Consider the following 25,851-nt stretch of genomic DNA (forward strand, 5'->3'; position numbering starts at 1 on the left):
GGGCGTGAGAAGGGCTTTGCATGAGAAAAAATTCACGAGAAGTTTATTCTCGTGAATTCAAATGGGCGCAGAGATTTAAGGTGGTGTAGGGATTCAAATTTAAATGGTGGTTTGATCTTAATTGAACCAACCTAATCAAAATAGGTTAAGCACAATTAGACTAAATTAAACCAACTTAATTAGACTTAATTAGGCTCAATAAAATTTTAATCAAATCAGAAATTGACTAAGCCCAACCCCTGATCAAATCAGGGATCAAACCATCTCGACGATTAGGTCAACTCTTAACCTAATCGGGTCAAACCCAACTGAATCCAATTCAATTGGACTTGATCTAAAAATAATTACTCAATCAAATTGAGTTAATTAGCGATCAAATCACTAATAAAATTTCTCATAATTATTGAGTCCAAATCCGATGGGCAATCGGATATCAAAGTCCATCAATATGAAACCTTGATCGAAGAGTTCAAATTTCAAATTCAAAATTTGAAATTCAAAATTTTGACCCCGGTACCCAAAATGTGTGGAACTCATGATCAGAGAATCTTAATTCTCAATCATAGAGTCCCAAACACATAAGACTCATAATCAGTCATCAGATCAGAAATAAACCTCTAATGTGTGTGACCCCGCAGGTTCGAACCTAAGCCGGTAGCACAGGAACCAATTCCTGTACTAATCGAAGTGACCATCTAGCAATAATACCCGATGTTCGGATAAGTCGAATAGTTACAATCGCAACACTCAGAACCTACGTGAATATGGTTACTGTATAATTCATCCCTTTTGACCCCTGTGTTTAGGATGACTCAGGGTTAAACTGTCAACCCTGATTAGATCATCCGAGTCGTGTTCAACTCAAACAGTCCTGTGACTCCTCACTAGGACTACCCTGACCAAGGTTTTGCTAAATTGAAACACGACTGTACACAGCTCCTGAACTGGAGTGGTCAATCCCATCTTGACACACGTACCGACAAGTCAAGTACTTGACTACACCCAGCAGCCTTCCGTCGCTGAATTAGAAATTCAGGTAGTCTAGTGCCTAAGTGCAGTGAGTTGCCTGCAAGTCACCGTGGCGGTCTCAGGTCGGAGGGACAGTTATACACATATCCCATTGGAGCAAATCTTGACAGCAGAAATATCTCCAGAGTTGGTCACGTTCAGTGCAGATGTACCATTACATCTCACCTGTATGCCATACCAGTGTCTCCACACTCCTTGGTTATGAGGACAACCAACCTATATGGCACACAACGATCTATGCTCGATAAACGTGTCGTCCTTGGTAACAACGTATCATTTGGTCACGAACAGGTTTAAGGACTAAGCGACAAATCCTCCTTTGTCGAGTCTAAATAGTCCTAAGGACTTCACCACAACACAGGAGTTTATTAGAAGATGAAATATTTGTGATGAAAAAATACCAAAATAATTTTTATTTATATATAATTCATGTACTAATACAAAAGGAGTACAACCGTCAACAGACTGACGATTGGCTTTGGGACACTATTCCTAACAATCGGAGCCTTCCCCCGATCGATCGCCCAGGCCCGAAGATCGAAGAAAGATGGGAAGCTTGAACTCGACTGAGTTCCTCTCGAAGGCACGACGGGAGCCGCCGCAAGTCATTCAGGCTCACGTGCTTCGGCCCGAACCTCTTCCATAGGCAGGGGAGCCGACACTCCTTTGGCTGCCCCCTCCGCCACCCCTTCCTCGGTCGGCACCTCGGGTGGCACCGCCGGTGCCGACAGGGCGATGACCGGCTCAAAGCCCGATGCCCGTTCGGTGTTGGGCTGTGCTGCCACCGTCGCAATATCGGTCGGGGATGATGTCTGAGGCCTCTTAGGGGGTCGTGAAGGTCTGACCCCAGGCGCCGGTCTCTTCCTCGCCTCATGCTGCCGAATGTCGACATATGTCAGTCTCACTCTCGGCGGCATGCCTGTAATTTCGACAAAAGATTAGTGCAAATCCAAAGACGGATGAGAAAATCAAAAGACGACCGACAGACCGAACAGTACCTAAACGGGGAACCGAACTCAGGCCGGCATCGTACAGAGCTTTCTCGGTGACGAGCTCTCTCTGCTTCGGCACCGACACATCCTTCAGTCGGTGAAAGTCCTCTCGGTCTCCAGCCTCCACCCGACTGTTTTCGTTCGGCTGAGTCTGAGGGTCGCCCCAGTGAGAAGGGAACCCCCAAGGTAGCGAAGAGGAAGCAAAGAAAAATTAGTTCTTCCACTCGTGGATCGATGATGGAAGATCGGTAATGAACGAAAGATCCTTTCGGGGATTGAAAAACCACCTCCCTCGGGCTTTCGGATGGGGTCGGAGGACGAAGAATGCCCGGAAGAGAGAGATATGGGAAAAGGTCGGCAAAAGCCGACACAACAAGGTAAAGCTGATTATTAACCAGACTGAGTTCGACGCCAGTTGCGCCGGGCAAAGCCCGTAATAATCCAAGATGTTCCGGACAAACTCTGAAATCGAAAAGCGAAGACCTGTCCGAAGGTCCTCGACATAAAAGGCCACCTGGCTCAAAGGCGGGTTGTTAACCCGACCCTCAGCCCCAGGGGCGAAGAGTTTGAACTGCTCCGGGATACCGTACTGCTCCCTGAGCCGTTCAATGCTCGGTCTCGAAAGTGAAGAAGCCTCCACCTCTGGGGTCGATCGGGAATCGTCGGTCGGGTTCCCCGACTGACTTCCTCGAGGAGAGGTTCTAGCCATAACGCTAGCCCCAAAAAGGAGAACAAAAAGAAAAATACCAAAGGAGAAAGGTTGCAAGGAGACAAAAATGGAAAAAACTTCGAGAAGAGCTTTCAAAGGAAGAGGACGGAAATAACTACCTAGAACTGGGGGACAACTCGACAGAGCCTCAGCGCCAGAAACAGGACAGCAAAAAGTGAAGTTTTGGATGTGAGTGGCCGCATATATATAAGGCCCTTCGACGGTCAAGATGAAAGTGCGCCGAACGAGGGTTTTTCGGATGTCGACACGTGGCAGCGCCTGCGCCCTTTCTCGGTTCGACGCACCTGCCCCCAGATCGAGCCACGTCGCCTCCATCCGCATGAGCGGTTCCAGCCCAATAGCCCCCTGACACGTGGTGGAAAAAACTGCATCTCGAAATTGATTAACCGACGGCAGTTTGCGTTCCCAATGAGATGGCGGTTTGCGTTCCCAATGAGACGACGATTTATGTTTTCGATGAGACGTCTGACACCGGATCATTCATTGGTACGGTCGCTAGAGTCGGAGTATGACGTGATGGAAAACCACTCCTTTCGTCCGAAGCCGATGCCCACGTGGAAACGTGGGCCGACATGACGTCAGACTCAGGAGTGGGGGGGCAACTGTTGGGATATACCGACTGACCCCTGTACGCTGACTTACCCTCGGACCGATCCAATCGATGCCCGACTCTACCCACCGGACTGACAGACGACTCCAACAACGACTCCGACAATGACTGCTGACAATGGTTGCCGGCAGTATCCGATCGAAGGTATGCCAGCCAAACAGACCGATACTGCTTTCAACCGGTCAAACGGTCGAACCCACATTACCGACTCACTGTCGGGGGTGGCAGCCGACATCTGACTTCCATAAGGCACCAGATCAGCCGATGGTGTCTCCGAGTCACCACCCGACGTCCCGACAGTCGAATACCGACATATAGTCGGCCAATCCGTCCAAACGCCGTACAACCACTATGGGCTGTTGCCCCATCAGGAACATGCGGTATGGCCGCCCTGGGGCATTGTCCTGCCAAGGACATGGATTAATTTCAATGACTTGACAACCCACGGTGATTTGACAGTCCCCGACGATTTGACAACTTCCCAGATCTGCATCATTAATGGCGGGACCATACCGTATTCTACTATAAAATGGGATAAGACAACAGTTTTGGTAAGCTCTCTGAAGCGCCTTTAAGCTCTTAAGCTCTCAAGCTCTCTCTCTCTCTCCTCTGCAGAGCCCCTGATTTTTCACTGTTGTCTAGTCTCCTTTCTGATTTGACCATTGGAGGGTTTTCGTCGGAGGCATCTCCGATCAGTGAGGACTTTTCTTGCAGGTGCGCGTTCCCGATGATTGGGCAACGGAGGGATTAGCCACAATAGCCACCCTAGCATAAAGTTTGAAATTAAAGTTGCATGATCTGATTGCTTTTGCTAGCTTGCATGCAATAACATTTAATAAGCACATATGAAAATATCACTAATTATTGTACATTAACCAAAGTAAAGGATTGAAATGATGAGAAAGACAACCAAAACGGAATGGCAAATTGACCTTCTTTTACCAGCATCAGTTGGATTATAATGTTCCAGAAGATCAGCATCAGGAGATGTCAAAGGAGGTGACCTAATATTTTTGGAAACATGATGGTCCAAATATTTTGGTTGAAAATTTAGCATCAACATGACATGCAGTAGCATTAGCTCCAACAGGAAAAAGCTTTTCAGAATTTGCACAATAACCATGGTTATGCCGCAGTTTTTTGCTCATTAACCCTATAAGGAGACAAGAAGGCGAGCCTGTAAATAGACAAAATTTCTCATTTGCTTTTTCTACCATCCACACATCGGAGCCATTTCAAGTGTCAAACTTAGGTAATAATACATCAAAAATTTTGGTATTATTCTATTTATGCATCTTCAAATTTTTTTTCTCTCACGACATTTTGGAAAATTATGAAGCAAGTGAAATCCTAGCTATCTATAAATGATATACTTGATTGTAAAAAAAATATATGAAATAAAAAAAAATTAAAAAAAATCAAAAATCCAGTCATTAATTTTTTTTTGAAAAAAAATAAAAAACTATTTTTTCAATAAAAACAATACATTCCTATAATTTTTCTAGTAACCAACTTCATTTTATACACCATGAGGTATCTACAAAGTGCTAAATTCTAGTACTCAAAATTTAAAATCCTCCTATATATATAATGAAGTAGCTTCATCTTATCAATAAATAAAAATAATCATCATTAATACAAATAGATTAAATGAAATCAATAATCACAATTTTGAAATAGACATGATCTTTCTGATAAGTCTCGCTGCAGTCCTAGAAAACCCAACAAGGTTTTGCCCTTGGTATATAGCCCCTTAAATCTCCAAAGAGAAATCTTTAAGCATATATATTTTTTAATATATATATATATATATATATATATATATATATATATATATATATATATATATATCTGAAATAATACTTTTATCACAATGATTTATTTTTTTAAAAAATAATTTTTGACCATTATAAGTAAAATTGTTTATTCAAAAAATATTTAAATATATTAAAATACTCATTCAAATAATGAATATTATAACAATGTTGTAGCAGACATAATGAACAATAGGAAAAAATAAAGATATTATCTTTTCTTTTATTTTATTAAATAAAATAATAGTTTTTGATCATGCATCACTTATCAGAATTTTGACTGAAATTAAAATTTAACATAAATATTTATTTATTAACAAAAAATATTAGAGAAGATGTAGTTATTATTTGTGTAATAATAATCTGTAATAAGAAATAATGAAAAATAACAAAAAGTCATCATATTATATTTTTTTATGTCATTTATCCAAAGCCATGCTTCGCTTTCCTCCCAATGATAATACCAAAGGAGAGGGAAAAAAAACAAGGATAAGAGACGAACAGACGGCAATCCAGCATGATTTTTATGTTATTTATGGAGAATGGATGAGACCGTTATAACTAAAACCATGCTTTTTCTTTTTTAAGATCCAAAACCTACCACCGAAAAAAAAGAAGAGCAAAGGGGAGATATGGGGATCCAGCACCAGCTTTTGAGGAATGCATCCCAGGCTCCATCCAAAACCCTAATAGCTCTCACTCCCCAGATCCCCCCTGCCCGGATTCCAGTCTACGTTCACTCTTCCAGGTGCAGCACCGCATTAAGTAGATCTTTCTACAGAATCCCTTTAAATTCTACAATAAACCCGCCCAAGATCAGCACTTTATCCGCACCCAAGCCGAGGTTGGTGTTGTCTCATCCGAGCCAGAGGGTTGGTGTTGTGATGGCGTCGACGGGTTCCGTCCAGAAATCGGAGGAGGAATGGAGGGCGATCCTCTCGCCGGAGCAGTTTCGGATCCTTCGGATGAAGGGAACTGAGTAAGACTGGCTCTTATTTCATCAATTCCTTTTTTTTTTTTTCTTTTTTGAGTTTGGAGTTATTGTGGCTTGAGTAAGAATGGATTTTTTTTTTTTTTGAGTGTTTGTTTTTATGTACCATAATATCACGATATTTTGTGATTCTAGTTGTATTTAATCGATATTTCTGATGTCTGCTGTCCTGGATGTGTATTGAGAATTCATAAAATCCCTGAAATCGTTGGATTTTAGATATCTACTTCGGTTAAATTTCTTTAAATTAATGGTTTTTTTTTCCCATTTAGATCTTTGCCCAATCAAAAAGATCTCAACTTTCAGAAGCTTGCAGCTTTGGATGGACAAAAAGAGGTAGAATCTAATTTTTGGAAGTGCAATTCAATTCCTTTTGCTCCGTACTTCTTTTTCTCTTGGTTGATAGTAACTGGCCCTAAGATATGACTTCGACGAGAGAGAGAGAGAAGAATTTTGGAACTAAAGGCTTGTGCTTATATTAAAAAATCTGTGTCACCTTGGGATTTTACTGAGGGACTGATGTGCCAATGTGAAATAAACCATGTGAATTTGCATGACTTTCTTGGTTGATAGATTTTAATCGACACATTTCCGATTCTGGATTGTTTCTTTCGTCAAATGCTTGATGAATTTGGTCGATCGTGATAATTAGCCTTGTTGCATCTAGGTTCCTAGTCTATGAATTTGATTATGTATTCATGTAATAATTGTTTGAGCAATTTGGTTTTTCATTTTTGGATTCTTATGACTTCCTTGTCATCAAAAGCCTTATGTTTCCTTATTAGTTGAATTATGGCTTAATCATAATGTTGTTGAGTTGATGCCTGTGGATTAAAACTCACTTACTCATGGCTTTTATGTTGGAAATGTTGGTTTGCCTATTGCCGTTTTGATTATCACTTATGCTGTTTGTTTCTTTGTAGCTGGCTTTTGAGAAATAGTCTAAACTGTTTGCTTAATTGTTTTGTCTTGCACTTGTTATTTTCTAGTTTGACTCGATGCATCTCTTTTCTAATTTGGAACTATAGATTACTATAATTTTGTTTTGTAGTTGGCAGTTTCAGTACTTATCAACTTGAATAGCTGATGACTAGGTGCATCTCTTTTCTTATTTGGAACTATGGATCAGTATAATTTTGTTCTGGGTTGTCTTAGCTCCCTAGCCATCTCAGAACCATCAAAGTAATTGTTTGAAATATTATATTTTATGTTACTTATTATTTTCCAAGACTTTTTGTTTTAGTGTTCCTATCTGCTGAATCACATGCATTTTGCTGCCTGACATTTAAATTGCTTAATTAATTTACTTCTTAATTCACTATTTCTAGCATGCTTGATGATTGGGATGAATACATATATCAGCTGAAATCACATGCTTGTCCACTAGTATCTACTTTTAACTTTAAAATCCATTGGTCTGGATATGTGTGAATGTAGACAATGACCTGTTCACCTGTTCATCTTTTTGTACTCTTTATTTTGTTTTTTGAGCTACTTAGTTTGGTTCATTGTACATTGCTTGTTTTATCTGATTTTCAATTGGTTGATTCATACTATGTGGAGTCTTCAACCTAGAGTGCTGCACCTACTTCAAAATCGCTCCACTATCTTGCTCCTGCACCCGCTTCTTAGGTGCTTGCTTATTCAAAGCTTTCTTAGAGCTCCACTTCCCTGTTGCTGCATTCGAAGCTATTCTTGTACCTGCTGCTGATTCAGGTATTAAATGGTGGTTCTTTGTTTTCTGTTTAAATTATTTTATTTGAATATTAATTGTTCATATCGAGAGATACTTTGCATGATGATCTTAAACTTCTAGTTTTTCCCTCCATCAACTAGCCTTGTAGGACTCGTGGCAGGCTTCTTGCTTGAAGATGCTTGGAATAGGAATTCGGCACTGAATCTGGAGGATTGACGTCATCTAAACAACTGGTCATGAAGGTTTTGCTCAATTCTTCCATGTAGCCTTCTCAACTTGGAGTTGTAATCCATTGCAACCACCATTAAATGGGAAAGGCTCCATTGGTTGGTTTACGTCATAATAATGTCATCAATTCATTTAAAGGGAAAGAGCACTTGCATGGTTTTGACATTATCAGATGGTTTTATTGTTAAATTGTTTATTCAAGTAAATATCTTATAGAAATATTGTTGTTTTTGTTTTTAATCAAATAACAAACTTTGCAAAGAAATGTTCTCTTTTCAAAATAATAACAAATGGAATGTGTGATGGAATTCAAGATGATTTTTTTCATCCCACAAATCCAATGGCATTTTGATGCACATAAGCTTCAAGATGTGATCCATGTAAGTGTTCTATTAGAATCTCACATTGATGTTGAAAATCTCATAATTTTGGGTCAACATTTATTTTTCCCCAAAAGAAAAACATGCAAGTGATAACTTACAATATCAAGTGGTCTTTCGTTTCTGACTTGACTTCTACTTCCCTCATTTTTCGTTTCATCACACTTGCATATATGCAAATTGCAAGTCTCAAGACAAGGCAAATCTTGTTTCTGCTTAAGTTAAACCAACCAGTTCTCTTGGTTTTCTCCATGATTGTTCTGATGATGAGCTTATACTGATTCATGAGCTTGAATGGGTAAGTTTCAGATTTCATGCCAGGCTTCTGATCTTTGTGGTTCTTATTACAGTATATTTTATTTCTAAAAAAGGTTAAAAGAAAGCACAGAGTGGACACCCTAGTGGAACCCAGCCCTGCCTTGCATCCCTCAACCTCAGAAAAATAAATTAGACAAAGAAAGGTGAAAGAATAATTTAAAACAAAAAGAAGTGGAACGTACAGCTTTGAAATCTTATAATGCCACGGTCACCAATTGTTTCATAATTTAGTATATTGCTTGTTATGTATAACTGGATGTTGGCTTCTTGAGTAGCTCATAATTTGAGTCAATTGCTAAACCAACGTAATTCATTTCATTAAATGGCTACAAAAGAATGGAATAAATGCTTGTTACTTACAGCTAAGGCTTAAGATTATCCAATCATTTCACTCGATGGTTGTTCAATGTATTGCATTATCATCATAGTCATCAAGGATCTGAAAAGTACATATTGCAACAAAGAGAAAATATTGTCGGACTAACGTTTAGGGTTAGCATATCTTTGTACTTGTGTGCATGCAGTCGCATATGAGACCGTGAAAAACAAATAAAGAAGAATAAATACTTCAATTTCTTTTTTCCTTCAATTTCTTTGGTTTTTATTTTGCGTGCCAAGTCAAAAAATTGATCTTGTTTCTTATGTTTATTGAATATGATGTTTTTCCAGATACCCAGGCACTGGTCAATATGACAAATTCTTTGCTGAGGGCATATATGAATGTGCTGGTTGTGGGACCCCACTTTACAAATCCACTGCCCAGTTCAATTCTGGGTGTGGCTGGCCAGCTTTCCACGGGGGTCTTCCTGGAGCCATAAATCGCTCGTTATGCTCCTTTTTGTATTATTTTTCAGCAATGTATTCTTTTTCATGCTTCCCTTCAGCCAATTCATCTGTGTTTACAATAATAGTTTAACAAGTGTGACTTATGCTTTCAGTCTGATCCTGATGGAAGGAGAACGGAAATAACTTGTGCAGCTTATGGTGGGCATTTGGGTCATGTGTTTAAAGGCTAGGGGTTTAACACACCAACTGATGAATGTCATTGTGTCAATAGCATTTCGCTCAAGTTCACTCCTGCCTCCTAAGCAGCTACTTTTCTCTCATGTTTATTATATGTGATGCCTTCCTAGATAAATTATATAGTTGACTTATGTATAAGGATCTATTATCTTCAACTGCTACTTATTGTCAATTTATGAATTGGATCTATTATCATCAACTACGTCTTATTGTCCATGAAATGTTATGTAGAATGACTTCAAACATTCTCTCTATTGTTCCTCTGAACTGTGTGCAGGTCCATGACTTTTTCTCAATCTTAATTGTAGTAAACTCATTCAGGTCACAAGTCTTAAACTCAAAGTATGGTCACGCATATCTTGGAATCCAGATGGGTGGCAGTAACTTAGCATTCCTTGTTCCTTTTCCTATAAGAAATCGGCTACATTTTAATGGGATGAAAGTTAGTTCCTGACCCAGAAGCAGCTTGCTTGCTTCTATGGGATATTTTAGAACAAACAGTGATAGGTTTTTAGGATTTTTTTTTTGAATCTGCCTTTTTTTTTTAAAGTTTTCTGTATGGGTAGTTTATGTTAAATGACTTACAGAGTGCCTTGGTTGTATCTTCAATTGTCAATGAATGGCATCAAACCTTATATTGATAATTTGGATCAAGCCTGCCGTTCTAGGGTAAAGAACATGGTCAGCCCTAACTTCAGAGGAAAGGAAACCTTCCTGTTCCTGGATGTTAGCACTCCAATGTTAAGCTTGCCGGTTTTAAAGTTTCCTTTATATGACCCTGATTTTTATGTTTCAAGTTTTTCAATCCCCCAATTATAAGCTTGTTTTAATATCAGCAGTCATGTTATTTCAACCAGTTCATTCTTGAACAGGTTATAATAGTTACAGCATGCTGCCCTCTATTCTGAAGATTTTTTCTTTCTTTGTCACAATTTGGAGTAAAGCACAAGATTGTTCCACCATTCAATTAATATGGGTGCATGGTGTGCTAGGTTGACTTATTTTTTTGAACTATTATTTAAATCAGTTTGTTCATTACGAGTCAGAAAAGGTTTGTTATATAGTAGTTCCAAGCAACTAAATCTATGATGAGTTAGAGAAATATAGTTGATCAGGTTCCCTAGAATTGGCCTCTATTAAAAAGGTTTAAATGAAGTTTTGCTTGGTAAGGTTAGATTCCTTGCAAAAACGATAATGAGGGTTAGGAGGATCTCGGCCTAATGATTCATACTTGTGCAGTTTTGAATCTTTTAATTTTTTCAGATTGTGAACATTGCCAATTTTCCTCTTTGATGGTGATTCTCAGTCTTTTGATCTCCAAGGCTTTGGTCGTTGCTCCGAGGTTGGAGATAATAGATGAGACTTCAGCCTGAATCATCTCACTCGACCTACTTTTGTTTGAGTTGACATCTTAACTTATTCTGCGAAATTGTATTTTCATGCCATCCCAGAGAAAATAGACAAGGAATACAGGTGTGATGAGATCTAGAACTCTGGTGTGTTATTATAGCATTACTATAAGTTTGATGAATCACACATTTCTTTTCAGGTTGTTGAAAACTAGCTAGGGCCAGCATCTTATTGAAGCTTTCAATTTGGGTCTCAACCAAGCTTTCCATAGCAATTGGCTCAACCAAATATAGGATGTTAGCTACCTTAGGCCTCATCTACAATTCGTGATTTTTAAAATTTTTTCTGGAGATTAGTGCTTGACACACTTATTCATGTGTGCAACAATCGTGCTTAATAAATGCAGCATCAGCTACAACTCCAAATACATGCTTGAGAGCAGAATATCTTTTTTTTTTTTTAATTATGTTGGCATAGCATAATATGTTAATTTTTTACAATCTGCCAGCTTTTTTTGTATCAGCTTAAGTCGTAACTCTTTCTTTGGACACTGTGTCTTTTCTTTGGCTTCCTATTTGACGTTTAATCTCTATCAAGCGAAAGGTCTATTCCTGCCCCAGTTTCGATGGCTGTTCAATGTTTGGTATACAGTCCTTTACACGCTTATGCATAAAATACGTGCAAAACAGATACAAAAATGTACATAAATTTATGTGTAAAATACTTGTATACTATAGACATTGTATAAAGATTGGGTGTAAAATAACAGCTAAATAAGGAACAAACGGACAGTCATACCATTTTAATACGAGAGCGGTCCATAAAATTAAGATATAAAATGTTTCGTAAGGTTGGTGGACAAATGTCCCCTCTCTGGTTCAATGTCTATGTTTCTATTTTAATGACCTCCAATGTTTGTTAGGCAGGCAATAATTATTGTTTTTTAATTCAAAAAGTATTAAATACCAATTAAACAAAAGCAACGAATAAATTTTTTTTCTGAAAATATAACAACATTGCACGCAACATTTCTCTTATATTTTGATAGATTCTATGTGCATTTGCACTTATTCTTTTGCTAGCTAAAATAAATAGATAAATAGAGAGTAGCCCCCACCTATCTATCTTTTTTTTTTTTTTGATAGGAAAAAAAGTAAATCTTAATATTAAATAAAAGGTCAAGTACAAAGTTCAAAGGTAGACATTTTTATCTCCATATTACAAGATCGATACATCCATTCAAATGGTTTAATATAGCCCAAAACAGCTATAGATAACTTAAAACAGAAAATTAGGAGGCCCTACTCCCCTATATTCTATTTTGCCAAACCCTGAAAAAGCTTCTCCACAAGAATCCATCACAAGTGTCCCTTCTAATATGAGAAACATATGCAAATGATGTAAAAATTTCGAACACTAATAAATCACTTGAGTTTGAAGCATCAGCATTTGTAATTCGAGAGAAATAATAGTAGAAAGAGTGTCGAACGAGTTTCTAGGATGCCTTGGCCAAGTAAAATACAGTAAATATTGAACAAATTCTGTAAAGTTAAGGAGATATCTAGATGTTTTGAAATAGCCAGTAGCCATAAAGGCCCCTTGAGATTTACAGGTTGCATAGATAACTTGATCAATAAATATATATTGTGCTTTGACTGATATTATGAAGTAGTGATACGAAGAATAATCATAAGGGTATTTGCAAACCTGAGATACATCCACAGCAACAAATAACACATGAGTTAGAAAAGGATATTCTATGCACAATGTCCAGATCCATAAATACTTGTTGTAGATTATAATCTTGTATTGACAAGCCGGCATGGCTATGAGAAATCCACTATGGTACAATGTCGACAGTAAAAAGAGGAACATATATAACAGCAACCAATGTATCACTAAAGGTTCAAGATTCAGTGTAACTAAATGAGATAGGCAGTCCATCAGATGAAAGAGTTCAAAACCAACCACTAACCCAAGTAAAGAGAGCCACAACAAGTCATACCTATTACAGAAATTGTATAAAGCAATTGTACCACTGTAGCCATCACTTATCTCCAACATCTATCATCTAGCTAACAATCCTCATAGCTTCATCGATGCCTAGAAAAGAAGATTTTATATGCATCAGCTTGCAAAATAGTTGCAAAAGCAAGATCCAGAATATCCCCTTCTTTCCACACAATATCGCTTCGCAAGGCACGAATAGCCATGTAATCTGCTATCCGATTGGCTTCGCGATGTATATGAGTAATATGGCATAGCCTACATATCTATTGCCAAGCTATCATATCCTTTATCAAAGGAACTAAAGAGTTCTTAGATTTATACTGAAGCAACCAAGAGATGACTGTTAATGAGTCACCTTCAATCCAAACATGTTGAGCTCCCTATTCATTAGCAGCCACCTGAAGCCCTAACTACACTGTAGAACGCTCTGCATATGGTACAGATGAGAGCATCAATTGTCGGTCCTAAGTATAATTAGTTGGCCAACTTCATTTCTAACCACAAAGCCAGTTGTTGCTTGATCACATGTTACAAAAGCATTAAGGTTAATATTAAATACTCTAGTGGGAGGGGGTAGCCACGATGCAAATGTGGATGGATGTTTCATTAGCTGACACTAAATGCCTCTGCCCCAATTTTGTAATAGCCAAATATTCTTTAGATAGGAATAGTGCCATATGAATCAAATGATGAGTTTGCTGGACTTGTTGGAATACACATCCATTTCGAGCTTTTCATATCATCCAGGCCACATAAGCAGCATTAGATTTCACCTCCTCCTCTACCATACCTGATAGCAATGCAATAAGTCCTGATAAAAATAGGAGTTAAAAAGTAATGTTACACCTTTCAGTTAAAAGTTGCCAACATTGCTCAGCAAATGAACATGTAATCACAACATGTTCCAATCCTCCTTGGTCTCCAAACACAAATCACAAAACTGTCCACCAAGTGGGATAATCCTCCTCCTGATCAAAATAGCCCTACATCGCAATCTACCCCACACAAGTTCCACAAAAAGAATTTAAGTCTAGGTTGGATTTTAAACTTCCAGGATGCAAGCATAGTTTGCTTTAGAAGCCAAAGCAAAGGATCCTTCCACAGCCATATACATATCAAAAACATGCACAAGAGACTGCTTTGATTGATACCAAACCAACTGATCATACCTTTCCCCTTGTGGTATGGGCAAATAGTGGATCAACTTCATCATTTTAATTGGAAAAATTATAGCCAAAAGATCATCATTCCACCCTTTGAAGGAGTGATAAGAACAAAAACATCAACCCCACCAATATTCATATTAAAAAAGGTAGGCCACCTATCAAGTGGGATATTAGAAATCCAAGGGTCACGAAACACATGAATCTACTATTTCCAACAAGCTATTAGAACTAAAATCTTATGTTGGTGCCAGAAGAACAAAATCTCTTCTAGATAGGTGAGCAATTTTAGAGAGCTGAATATAAGTCTCAAGTACCTTGAAAATGAAATGTTTCAGTCACTGAATGCGCCCAAAGGAAAGAAGGATTTAAGACCACCTTTGCTGCCAACTTATAAAGGTCCTCTTGGCACCATCGGATCATCGACGCAATTCCAAGCCCCACCCACTTTTTGGGTATGTAGACATGATCCCAAGAGATTAAGTGTAGTCCTCTACTATTAGAATCATGCCCCCAAAGAAAAGCACGAATCTCTTTTTCTATCTTTTGAATAACAGAAGCTAGGAAAGGAATACATGACATAAAATATAATCGAATTGAAGACAATATCGATTGAATCAAAGTAGCCCTGCCAGCAAGTGAAAGGGCTCTCCATTTTCAGCCCACAATCCTACATATCACCATCTCAAAGACATAGTCAAAATCAGATGAGTTTAAGCTCTTAATTTTCAAAGGAACCCCCAAATATTTCTAGCTCCTCCTTCTTTGATTTATATTCAACAAGCAACATATCCAATGTTTAATCGATGAAAATGTAGACAGGCTAAACATAATATGAGATTTAGATATGTTAATAGTATTGGGATGTGCAGAGGTTTCATGTATGTATTTCAAAAAATTTTGTAACGAAAAATATTAGATTAAACTATTTAATCTACAAATGCATGCATAAGATTTGATCTTAAAATCTCTATAAACGGATCTATGACATGAATTTATATGCATAAAAATCTAAATCTAAAATAACAAGCATGTGAATCAAAAACAGCATTTAGTAATAGATCTAATCTACTACTTTTAGGGTTCTGAACCCAATACCTGAGTATGGATAGTCAAACTCTACGATCGAGAATGTAGATCTGAAAGTTCTCTCTGATCGTTCGTAGCCGCATAAGCATCCGACCTTTACAGATAATCCACATGAAGTTCTCGGACCGATCAGCCCTCCGCGAAAGTGCTAGCTCGCGCAGTCGACTTCTAATGGCAGATCTGACTTGATCTCCTTCTTCGATCACCTCAAACCTTTTCGGTGTCGAAGATGGATCAGAGGAGGATGCTGGATGGTAGAGAAAATTAGAAGAAGATACTCTTCTCTTTAGTTTTTTCTCACCCAAAAATCCTAGAATAGTTCTAGGTCTCTCACTCGAAAGAAGATCAGTCTCCTCCTTTGTTCACGCTAAGGAAGATAGAAGCCCACCCAACCTCATGCCTCAAAGAAGATTTTTGGCCCTTTTTCCTTCTGGTATCTCACAGTGAAAAGCTCTCATCAGTTAGCTCACAAAATTGTAGCCTTTTTATTGTTGTCGCATAAAACAGGTAAGATAGGATAAGAGCTGGAGTTTGTTGCAATTCAAATCATTTTGAATTTCAATTTAACTTCAACTTTTTCTCACCCTTATCTTACTTAAAGAGAGAATTATTAAAAAAAATTGAGTATGAAAAATAATTAAAAATACTTTCTTTTCTCGCACACAATGGGCACCTTCAAAAAAAGCCAACGTGTGGAAGGATAGGGATAGGATTTTAGGTTGAAATTCAAACCATTTTGAACTCAATTCAAAACCAACCAAATTTTATCCTTAATAAATGACAAAAAAAGGGTTAGTTTTTAATTTTCTCACACACAAACTAATTTTGTGAGATGAGAAAAGGCGTGAGACCTTTTAGGTGGCGCAAGGGAGAGAGTCCCATTCATTTGGGACTCTAGGGTTTGACCAATTAGATTTTTTTCAAATTCAATCCAATTAGATCCAAATAAAATATGATGAACCTAATCTAATTAGACTCCGATCTTAATTAAATCTGATCAAATAAATTAATTAATTGAGCCATAGATCCGATCAAATCAGGATCATTTCTCCCTCATCGATTAGGTCATCTCATAACCTAATCAGACCTAACCTAATTGAATCTAATTCAATCAGATTTGATTCAAACTTTAATATTTAATTAAATTAAGCTAATTAGTAATCTAATCACTAATTAATCCTTCATTAATGATAGAGTTCAAGTCCAGTGAGACTCTTCATCAAAATCTCCATCCAGTGGGACTCTTCAGCAGAGTCTCCATCCAGTGAGACTCTTCACCAGAGTTTCAGTCCATTGAAACTCTTCAGATTAGCCATGTGATCGGAGAAAAATTTTTAATGTGTAACCCCATAGGTTTGAATCTAATCCTGTAGCACAGGAACAGATTTCTGTACCAATCAGAGTAACCATCTAACAATGATACCCGACATCCGGATAGACCGAATATATGTAAAGCAACACTCAAGAATCTATTTAGATATAGTTACTGTATAATTCATCCCTTTGACCCTTGATGCTAGGATGACTTAGAGTTTAAACTATCAACTCTTAACAGTACATCCATTATGTGTCTCAACCTAATAAATCCTGTGACTCCTCACAAGGATTGCCCTGGTCAAGGTCTTACTAGATTGAAACACAAAGTATTCTCTCCAATCTCTTGGAGTGGTCAATTCCATCTTGACTCACGCACCGACTTCACAAGTACTTGACTATGTCCAGAAACTTTCTGATCCTAAATTAAAAATTCAGGTAGTCTGGCACTAAAGCATAGTGAGTTACTTGTAAGTCATCGTGGTGATCTCAGATCGGAGGGATACTTATACCCATATCTCTTCGAAGTGACTCTTGATAGTAGAGTACTCAGAGTTGGTCACATTCAGTGAAATATACTCCTACATTTCACCTGCATGCCATACCAGCGTCTCCACGCTCCTTGGTTAAGAGGACAACCAACCTATATAACACACAAACGACCTACACTTAATATGTCTATCGTCCTAATAACAGCATATCATTTGATCGCGAACTCATTTAAGGACTAAATGATAAATTCTCCTTTATCAATTTAAAATAGTCCTAAGAACTTTCATCATAACATAGAAGTTTGATATAGAAGATGTACAAGCTTATATTATCAAATAAATATTTTATTAATTAATTCATATATAATTATATCAAATAGTACAACCGTCAACAGACTGACGATTGGCTTTGGGATATATTTTTCAATAAATAGCATGATCAAATATGGCGCAGTAGTCTTGCAAAATAGAAAATAATGTAATACCATCTCTTACAGTGGCCCTAACCACTAACATATAGTCATCGACAAAAAATATATGAGAAATAATGGGTCACCTCTAGGGATAAAAGCTCTTAGCAATCTACTATGCACAGCATAATGTATGAACTTGGAGAGAATTTCAGAGCATATGATAAAAAGATATGATAACAATAAGCATTGTTGACAAAGGGCTCTAGTCAGAAAAAATCAACTAGAAAGCCGACAATTAATAAACAAAGCAATTGGGTCTCACAAACACAAGCTTTGACCCACCAAATAAATTTATGATGAAACCCAAGTTATTGTAAGACAATGAAGAGAAAAGGCCAATGAATTCGATCTTATGCTTTTTCCATGTCCAGCTTTAACATCATCAACCTCCTAAAGAGGGGCGCCTTGCTAAGAAAAATGCCTGAGTTCTTGTGCTCATAATATATTATCATGAATACTCTGCTCTTGGATAAATACCTCTTGTTCAGCTGACACCAAATGAGAAAGAATAGGCTTTAACCTAGCAATCAAAATTTTAGCCATAATTTTATAAATAATATTGCATAGGCTAATAAATCTAAAGTCATGTACCCTTTCCAAATTAGATAGCTTTGGATTAATGCAATATAAGTGCTTTTCCATGAGGAGGGCATAACATCATATCGAAAGATATGTTTATTAGTTAACACAACATCTGAATTGATAATATGCCAAAAATAATGAAAAAGAAACTAGAAAACTAATTCGGACCTGGTGCATCATTAGAATGCATGTCACAAAGGGCCCCTTCAATCTCATCTACAGTAATTACTTAGATCAAGAATTCATTTTGTTCATAATACAGCAAGACTTCGATCATCGGGGAGTCTATTGCTTCAACTTATTGCTCCATCATCCATCTTTGCTAAAATTGAATATTTAGAAGCCTTTTGATTTCCTCTTGATCATGAATTCAAGTCCCTTAATCATCTCTTATCATAGTTGTTCTATTTCTTCTCCTAAGTATCATGGTTTTGTGAAAAAATTTAGTATTATTATCTCCTTCACACACCCAAGTAATCTAAGAATTCTGTCTTCAAAGGATTTTTTACTTATACAAATTCCCATGATAGGCCTATAACAACTCTAAGAGGTGCATATGCTGTTGATCAGAAAAACCTCCAATGTAAGATACTTGCATCTGGATCTGATACATTTGATGCTCAAGTTCTTGCCCTTTTTTAAAAAGATTTCTAATACATTCCTTCCATTGTTTAATGGCCTTTTTAACTTTATGTAGCAGCATGGGGAGTCTAATATCTAGAGAATGGTTGCCATCAACCTTCCAAGCTTCTTTGATAATGCCATTAATTCCAACACATGACAACCACATCCTCTCTAACCGGAACAGCACCAATCGAGAAGGTTTTGTGTCAGACAAATGGATCAATAAAGGACAGTGATCAGAGACAAACCTAGTAAAGTGAGTAACAGTAGTTTTTGAAAATAAATCCAGAAGTCGGTCAGAAGCAAAAGCATGATCGAGCCTCTTCCACACTCGGGCCAAACCATGATGATTATTGCACCAGATATGTGAAGGCCCCTGGTACTCCAAGTCAAGTAGATCTATTTGTTGGATAAAAGCTTGAAACTTCTGAATCTCCCTGTTCACTTTAAAAGGCTTACCACTCTTTTTGTCTTTAGCTTCAAGCGTACAATTGAAGTCTCTGATCAAAAGTGTAGGAAGCTGCAAGGACAAGACAAAGGTAACAACTTTTCACAAGCTCTGCCTCTTCCTTCTATCCATATTAGCATATATTGCCCTCAAAATTTAAGATGGTTTATTATATAAAGATATAACTTTAAAAGCCGCTTGTCTATCAATATGTGTAAAATGGACAACACCAGTTAACTTCCTCTAAGTTACAACAATTCCTCTAGAAAGATCAATTGAAGGGATCATATATGCATCCCATAAGGATCCCATAAATCTATGAATTTGAAGCAAGGCTTGACAACATAGTCTAGTTCTTAAAGAAACAGCAAATATTAGGACTATGGGTCCTAATAATTGATTTAGCATAATTGAAGAAGGGAGGCTTTGCAGCCTCCTGATAATTCCATGCAATAAGCTTCATCGAGACTTCGATGGGTGTAATCTAATCTCCTATGACCATCTCTAATATCCTCCAGCACCCCAATCTTATTAGTTGGACTACTAGTACTTATTGAGGCTTCCTTAATGGACATTATAGTAGAGCATGAAGCCTTCGCTTGAATAAGATTAGAATGAAGTTAACGGACTATCATTTGATGAGTTAACAAATTAGTATGTGATTGGAGATCCTAAGTTCATCTATTCTCCAAATATGACACCAGTTGAGTATTATGATCCTCTACTCCCATTGTCAGAGAAGACCCCGTGGCTCCTCGCATCGACTTGCAAACTTTAGTAATTGTTGTTCTATATTTCTTTGAAGAGGACTCAAAGTGCCCGCCATTCTCCTTAGCTTCCTTTTGTAACTCTTCCACCATAAGAACTTTGGATTGAGGTTGTGAATCAAAGCCTGATGATTTTCGTTGCATCACTGGCTTCGACAAAGATTGCTTCCTCTTCTCCTTGACATTAGATGCCCCAGCTAATTTAGCCTTGCCTCTGGATGCCTCCATAATGTCCATTAAATGGCGATCTTCAAATTCTTCAGCATTAATACTCATCAAAGGTGCAAATTTTGAGGCCACCACAGAACCTTGATTCTTGTCATCAACTATTTGGGATCTTGGTGGGATTTTTTAGAAGTTTTCTGAGGTTGGATCTAACTTGTGCTAGAGTATCTACCAACAAGACCCTAATTTGGTGACCTTCTAGTTTCTGGGCCTAAAGCAGAGTTCAAAGGCATCCTGGTAGCTCGAATACAAGGACCGTAGATAGGCTTTAAATCTGCTAGCTGATCAGCTATATAGTCACAAGAATCCAGAGTCTGGTCTAATTTTCCACAAACGTAACATATGTCTAGCAGTTCTTTATATATGAATTGTTACCATATAGATTTTCCTTTCAACCAAATCATAGTATCTGGGCAGATACTCTGTTGTATCCACAAGCACATAGACTCTAGTATATCCCATCCATAGTGAATTTTCTATCCATTCATCCAAAAATAATGGGGTACCTGCCAATGATGCTATCTTCATAATTAATTTTCTCTTTTGCCCATAGTTCCAATGATAGATCTGGCATCCTAAGCTAGATCCTGACTTATGTAATAGTGTCATGCCCAAGCTGGAACTACGGCCCCCAACTTTCAAGGGCTAGTAATTGCCCTGCTAAGGACTAAGATCCCTTGAGAAGAATTGTGAGGACTATCAAGGAATGGAATAATAAAAGAAACTTTGATCAGAGGAGGATCAGATTTACCCATTCTTCTTTGTGTGTTCCCCAAGGTAGTCAAGCTAGCCATATAGTCAGATTGGACATACTATCCTTTAATTTAAGGTCAGAGGCTCTAGACTCACATCTTAGGAAGTGGGATGGATTTGATCTAGATAAACTGATCTATAGACTTGACCTAACCTTACCCAACTTTGTCCAATGTAGTTTTGGTTGGGTTGGATTTAAGTTGAGAAGCTCGGATTAAATGTTGATTGGATTCAATTTTCATAAAATTTATTTTATAGATTTTGTGATTTATTAATTTTTATACACTTATTTTAATAAAATTTATTGACTAAATATTTGGAATCTCAATGGATCTTAACCCAAATTGGAAAAATAATTTTCTACAATGCATGCACCACACAGCCATACACGCCACCATTCATAGCCACTTGCTTTTATGGGCTCTATTCATTAATACACCACTATATCTCAGTGTATGTAGTGTAAAAAATAATTCCTCTCCAAATCAATTTGAAGAGATTATTGCCTATATCGCGTGCACCAGTATGATCGTGCATACAATAAACTATTTCTACGATGATGAATAGGGCTTCACTATTTGTGCATGCAATGTACGTAATAATTTTTCCTTGACCGTCAAGATGGGTTGTCTATAGTATTGCTCATTATTAAGAAGGCCCTTCTGGTTCAACTAACTAAATCAAAGACTGAGTTCACTAGTGAGAGCACAACCATCAGTGCTTAATCGCAATACCCATCATTGCATCCCAGAGAACTCTAAACTCTTGCATTTTCCTCTCTTCATCTAAAATCCCATTTTCTACACAAAATTGCTTCTATTGATTCCCTATATTTTAAGGACCATTTGTTTGCTTTATCGAGATAGGTTTCAATTTATCAATATGTTGAGAATATTTGTGAAACTCGACCCACCTAGGTCAATTTTAAACTAAAGTTGTAAAATCCTTTGCTGACTTCAATTCAAAATTTTGACAAAAAAAAGAGATTGGAACAAAGGAGATTCTGATCCCCTACCCAATCTTCGTCCCCAAATGCTAAGGCCACCTAGCGGTGTCCAGTGTAGCATCTTCAAGCTAGTACAAACCATCACCGACTATTGGAGGCCGATGCAATTGATGAACAGCTGGTGTTAGGCTGACCTTATTTTTCCATGATTATCTTCTATTTAAACCCCTCCTCCCCTATGTTTGGGATCATTGAGCCCTCTCTCTCCTCTTCCTCCCTTTCTCCTCCTTTATGGTGGCCAACAAGCCACTATAACCCAAGGATCAGCCATCTAAAACCTCTTTTTTCTCTCTCTTACCCTATTTTGGCTCGATTTTGTGCCTTTCAAACCATTAGAATCTATTATCGTCCATCTCCTCTATTTCCTCTCGAATGGAGCCAATCCCTCAAATTTTTAGTCGATTTAAATATCCAATTTTTGGGTGTTTTCTATTTGGGATTCGTCCATTATAATTGGCCACTATCGCTACTGGCCATCTTGGCTGATCAATGATCCATCTTGCCATTATGGTTAGTTAACCATGAGGGCTCTTTCCCTTCTCCTTCTCTCCTCTTCCCTCTCTTTCTCTTCCTTCTCTTCTTTCCCCTCTATTTTTTTTCATTTCCTTCATTGTTTAATTTTTAATTAATTTCTATAAATTTATTTTTCATATTTGTTAATCTCCCTTCTATGATCTGTGCACTAGATATTGTGATCACCAATAGATCAAATCCCTGCACTGATTTAGCCCAAAGCAATTCTCTCTCTCTCTCTCTCTCTTTCTTACCTCATTGATTCACCCAAACTGAGCCTGATCATTTTAATTTGTTCAAATTTTTTTAATTGGTGGATTAGATTTGACTTAGAGATTTTAAATTGATCAGGTGGAATCATATATCCGAACAGCAAGGAGATTTGATCATGACCAAATCCGTTACATATAGGTAACTATGAACTCCACCTAAATATCTAGATTTGATAAATATTTAAATTCTAGGATTAGTCGAGACCCCAGATATTAAGCCATATTCGATAGTGTACATTAAAACCTGAAATAAATCAAACTGTCTACTGCATTTTAGAAGCCTAATAGGGTATTCAATTATTTTAGAATCATTTCATGTCCCCTCCTATTTGGTTGATATCTCTGGTTGGTGAAGTTTTATGAAAATCTAAAGTATGAATTGTAAGTTATCTCTATCCCTAGCATGTTGTATCATGCATAGAACTTGATTTCTAAATTTATCTAATGCTATGATAAATTGTTTAAATTAAGTATTTTATATGCTCTACATGAAATGCTTGTAAAATATTGAATCAAATTTACATAATATACTTGGACATGAAATACTTTTATTAAATATGTTATATATCGATTTCACTACTCTCTAGTCTGACTATAATCACACGGATTTAGAATCTATTCTCCTTTCAGATCTCTAGTGAGGCAATCATTGGCATATATCGGCTGACAATATATTATAGTCAGGAGTTAGTTTTTCTTTTAGACTTAGCTAGATGGAGCTGATCACTGGCTCATACTGATGGGAGTATGCCTCTTACCATGATATCAAAGCTAGTTTTCCTTCACTATAAGAAAATAGGTCTTCACCAGCATAGAGAAGTGCTACTAAAAGTAAGAAATAATACCACTAATATCTGAAGGGACACTTTTATCAAATATCGAACTAATATCATCAATAATCGTATCGCTGATTTATCAGCATGAAAACCAGCGATACTTTCATTGTGCCGCTAAAAGACTATTTATAGCAATATTTTTTTCGTATTTACTAATATTTTAGCATTACTGCAAATTCAATTAGCCATATAAAAAAATACTATGCATAAAAAAACTAAAAAAAAATATAACTTACAGTGACACATCAAAATGCTACTAAACATTAATTAGTGGCATCTACAAATGCTGGTAAAATATTATTAATCCATGATAATTTTATGAATGCTGCTAAATGATTTATTTTACTAAATTTTTAAAATATTTATCAATATTTTTGAATATTAGATGTTTATTAATATATTATAAAATAATACATCCTGTAATTAGAATTATGAAATTGAAAAGTACTTTTAATAAAATCATCCACATAAAAAGAAGAATATATGCTATTGCCCATTACTGACGTATGCCTACTATATGTTGTTGTAACATTGCCACATATATCTATAAAGTGTTAGTTTTTGAGCTTCACAGTAATAAGATCATTAATTCTAATATAAAAATAAAAAAATATTAGATAAAATTTTAATTTACCGACACTTCTCATATGTGCCGATAAAATAGCATCGCTATTTCAATAAATTGTTATAGTGCTTTGAGACTTCTAGTGGGGCAATCACTAGCGCATAATCAATGGACAGCATATTGTAGTTAGAATCTAATTTCTTTCGGGGTTAGCCACAAGCCGATCATGACCATAGTTAAAGAAACTAGGAGATTGAGAGTGGAACATCGACACATGATTGTTTGAGAAATTTTATTTCTAGCACATGCATATTTCAATTCTATATTGATTAATATCGCATGCTTTTATACTCATTAAGATTTTTTATAAAAAATTATATAACTTAAAAATTTATTTTTCTGTACAAGATATTTAATAGAATAGAGGTTCTGGCAACTTACTAAACCCAAAAAGCTCACTCCTATTTTATTTTTTTTATATCCAAAAGTACATGCATGGCTTGGGGAGCAATGATAGGATCCTAGATGAATTTTTCTTAATTTATTTTTAAAATAAATATTAGTTTATTTTTATTAATCATTGTGAATTATTTTATTGAATAAATGTATTAAAAATTATTTTTATTACCATTGTATGAGATTAATATAAATATATATGAATATGAAGGTAGACCTTGTATGTTCTGTGGGCTTAAATCCTACGGATGCTGGGTCGGGCCATAGGATCGAAGCTTCAAACAAGAACCTTAATGGTATTAATTTAGGGACGGAGCTTCAGACAAGAACCTTAATGGTATTGATTTAGGGAAGGAATAATTGTTTCGCTCTAATGTTACGACGGTTGAGAAATTCTTTTATCTTTTTTTTTTTTAATAACTAGGAGGGGCTCATCCTGCCAACTACTCTATTGCCATCTCACCCCACCCAGGCCAAAGTCTGGGCCATCAAAAAGGCCAGGCTAATGCTCATGAAATTGGGGAAATTAATTAATCATCAAAAGGGGAGGCCAAGTCCATCGAGAATGGAACACTTGACCTCTTGCTTGCAGGGCAAGAGGTGGTACCATTCGAACTAAAGTTTTGGAGTGAGAAATTGGTTGTTGTGATGGACCTACTTGTTTCATGATTCCTCCATATCCATAGTCTTCTGTTGTAGCTTTTGAAAAATAAATTTATAACTACCTATATAATGACTAGGAGATGTTTAAATTTCAAAGCCTAAGTTGGACTAACCAATCCAACTTGTGGCACTCTTCTAAATACCTCTTATGTTTTTAATTTCCTACGTTATTGTCAGTAGCAACTTGCTCTATAAGATAGTGTATATAGATTCACTGTTCTGACTCAGCTCCAAAATGCTTATATCATCACAAACTTCATTTAGTTTACTGTTTCAGAACAAAACAAATGTTTCTTTATCTCAAGACAATTACATGAGGTGCTGGATCTTTAAGTTGATTCCTTTTACACATCCATTATTACATTTAAGGCTCATATCTTTGATGCAAAAAATACAACTTATTCCTCAAATAAATGCAAAATAATGCTTATTAAAATAAA

The 25,851-nt window shown here is 36.8% G+C and overlaps 1 protein-coding gene across 8 annotated transcripts; it reads left to right on the top strand.

Annotated features, from left to right (window-relative positions):
* The first annotated feature begins 5,642 nt into the window (after positions 1-5,642).
* LOC105033894 (peptide methionine sulfoxide reductase B5) lies at positions 5,643-10,010 on the top strand. Of its 8 annotated transcripts, none has more exons than XR_012138865.1 (5): positions 5,647-6,154; positions 6,439-6,502; positions 7,742-7,882; positions 8,003-8,104; positions 9,458-10,010. XR_012138865.1 is itself a non-coding variant. In XM_073252360.1 (3 exons), exons 1-3 carry the CDS (start codon positions 5,808-5,810, stop codon positions 9,802-9,804), a joined length of 582 nt encoding a protein of 193 aa, XP_073108461.1. In that variant the 5' UTR covers positions 5,643-5,807; the 3' UTR covers positions 9,805-10,010. The 8 variants fall into 8 exon arrangements, 2 of the variants coding, with proteins under 2 accessions (XP_073108461.1, XP_019702361.1); XR_012138866.1 differs by having other exon boundaries at positions 5,930-6,154; positions 8,003-8,188; XR_012138869.1 differs by having other exon boundaries at positions 5,930-6,154; positions 8,003-8,124.
* The last annotated feature ends 15,841 nt before the right edge of the window (positions 10,011-25,851 follow it).

The sequence above is a fragment of the Elaeis guineensis genome, chromosome 1, assembly GCF_000442705.2.
Source record: "Elaeis guineensis isolate ETL-2024a chromosome 1, EG11, whole genome shotgun sequence".
NCBI classification, from domain to species: domain Eukaryota; kingdom Viridiplantae; phylum Streptophyta; class Magnoliopsida; order Arecales; family Arecaceae; genus Elaeis; species Elaeis guineensis.

Bases quoted from the DNA above. Each gene is read 5' to 3' on its own strand.
- LOC105033894 (XM_019846802.3), top strand. From the start codon at position 5,808: ATGGGGATCCAGCACCAGCTTTTGAGGAATGCATCCCAGGCTCCATCC. The intron at 6,155-9,457 runs GTAAGACTGGCT...ATGTTTTTCCAG, and splicing joins CTTCGGATGAAGGGAACTGA to ATACCCAGGCACTGGTCAAT.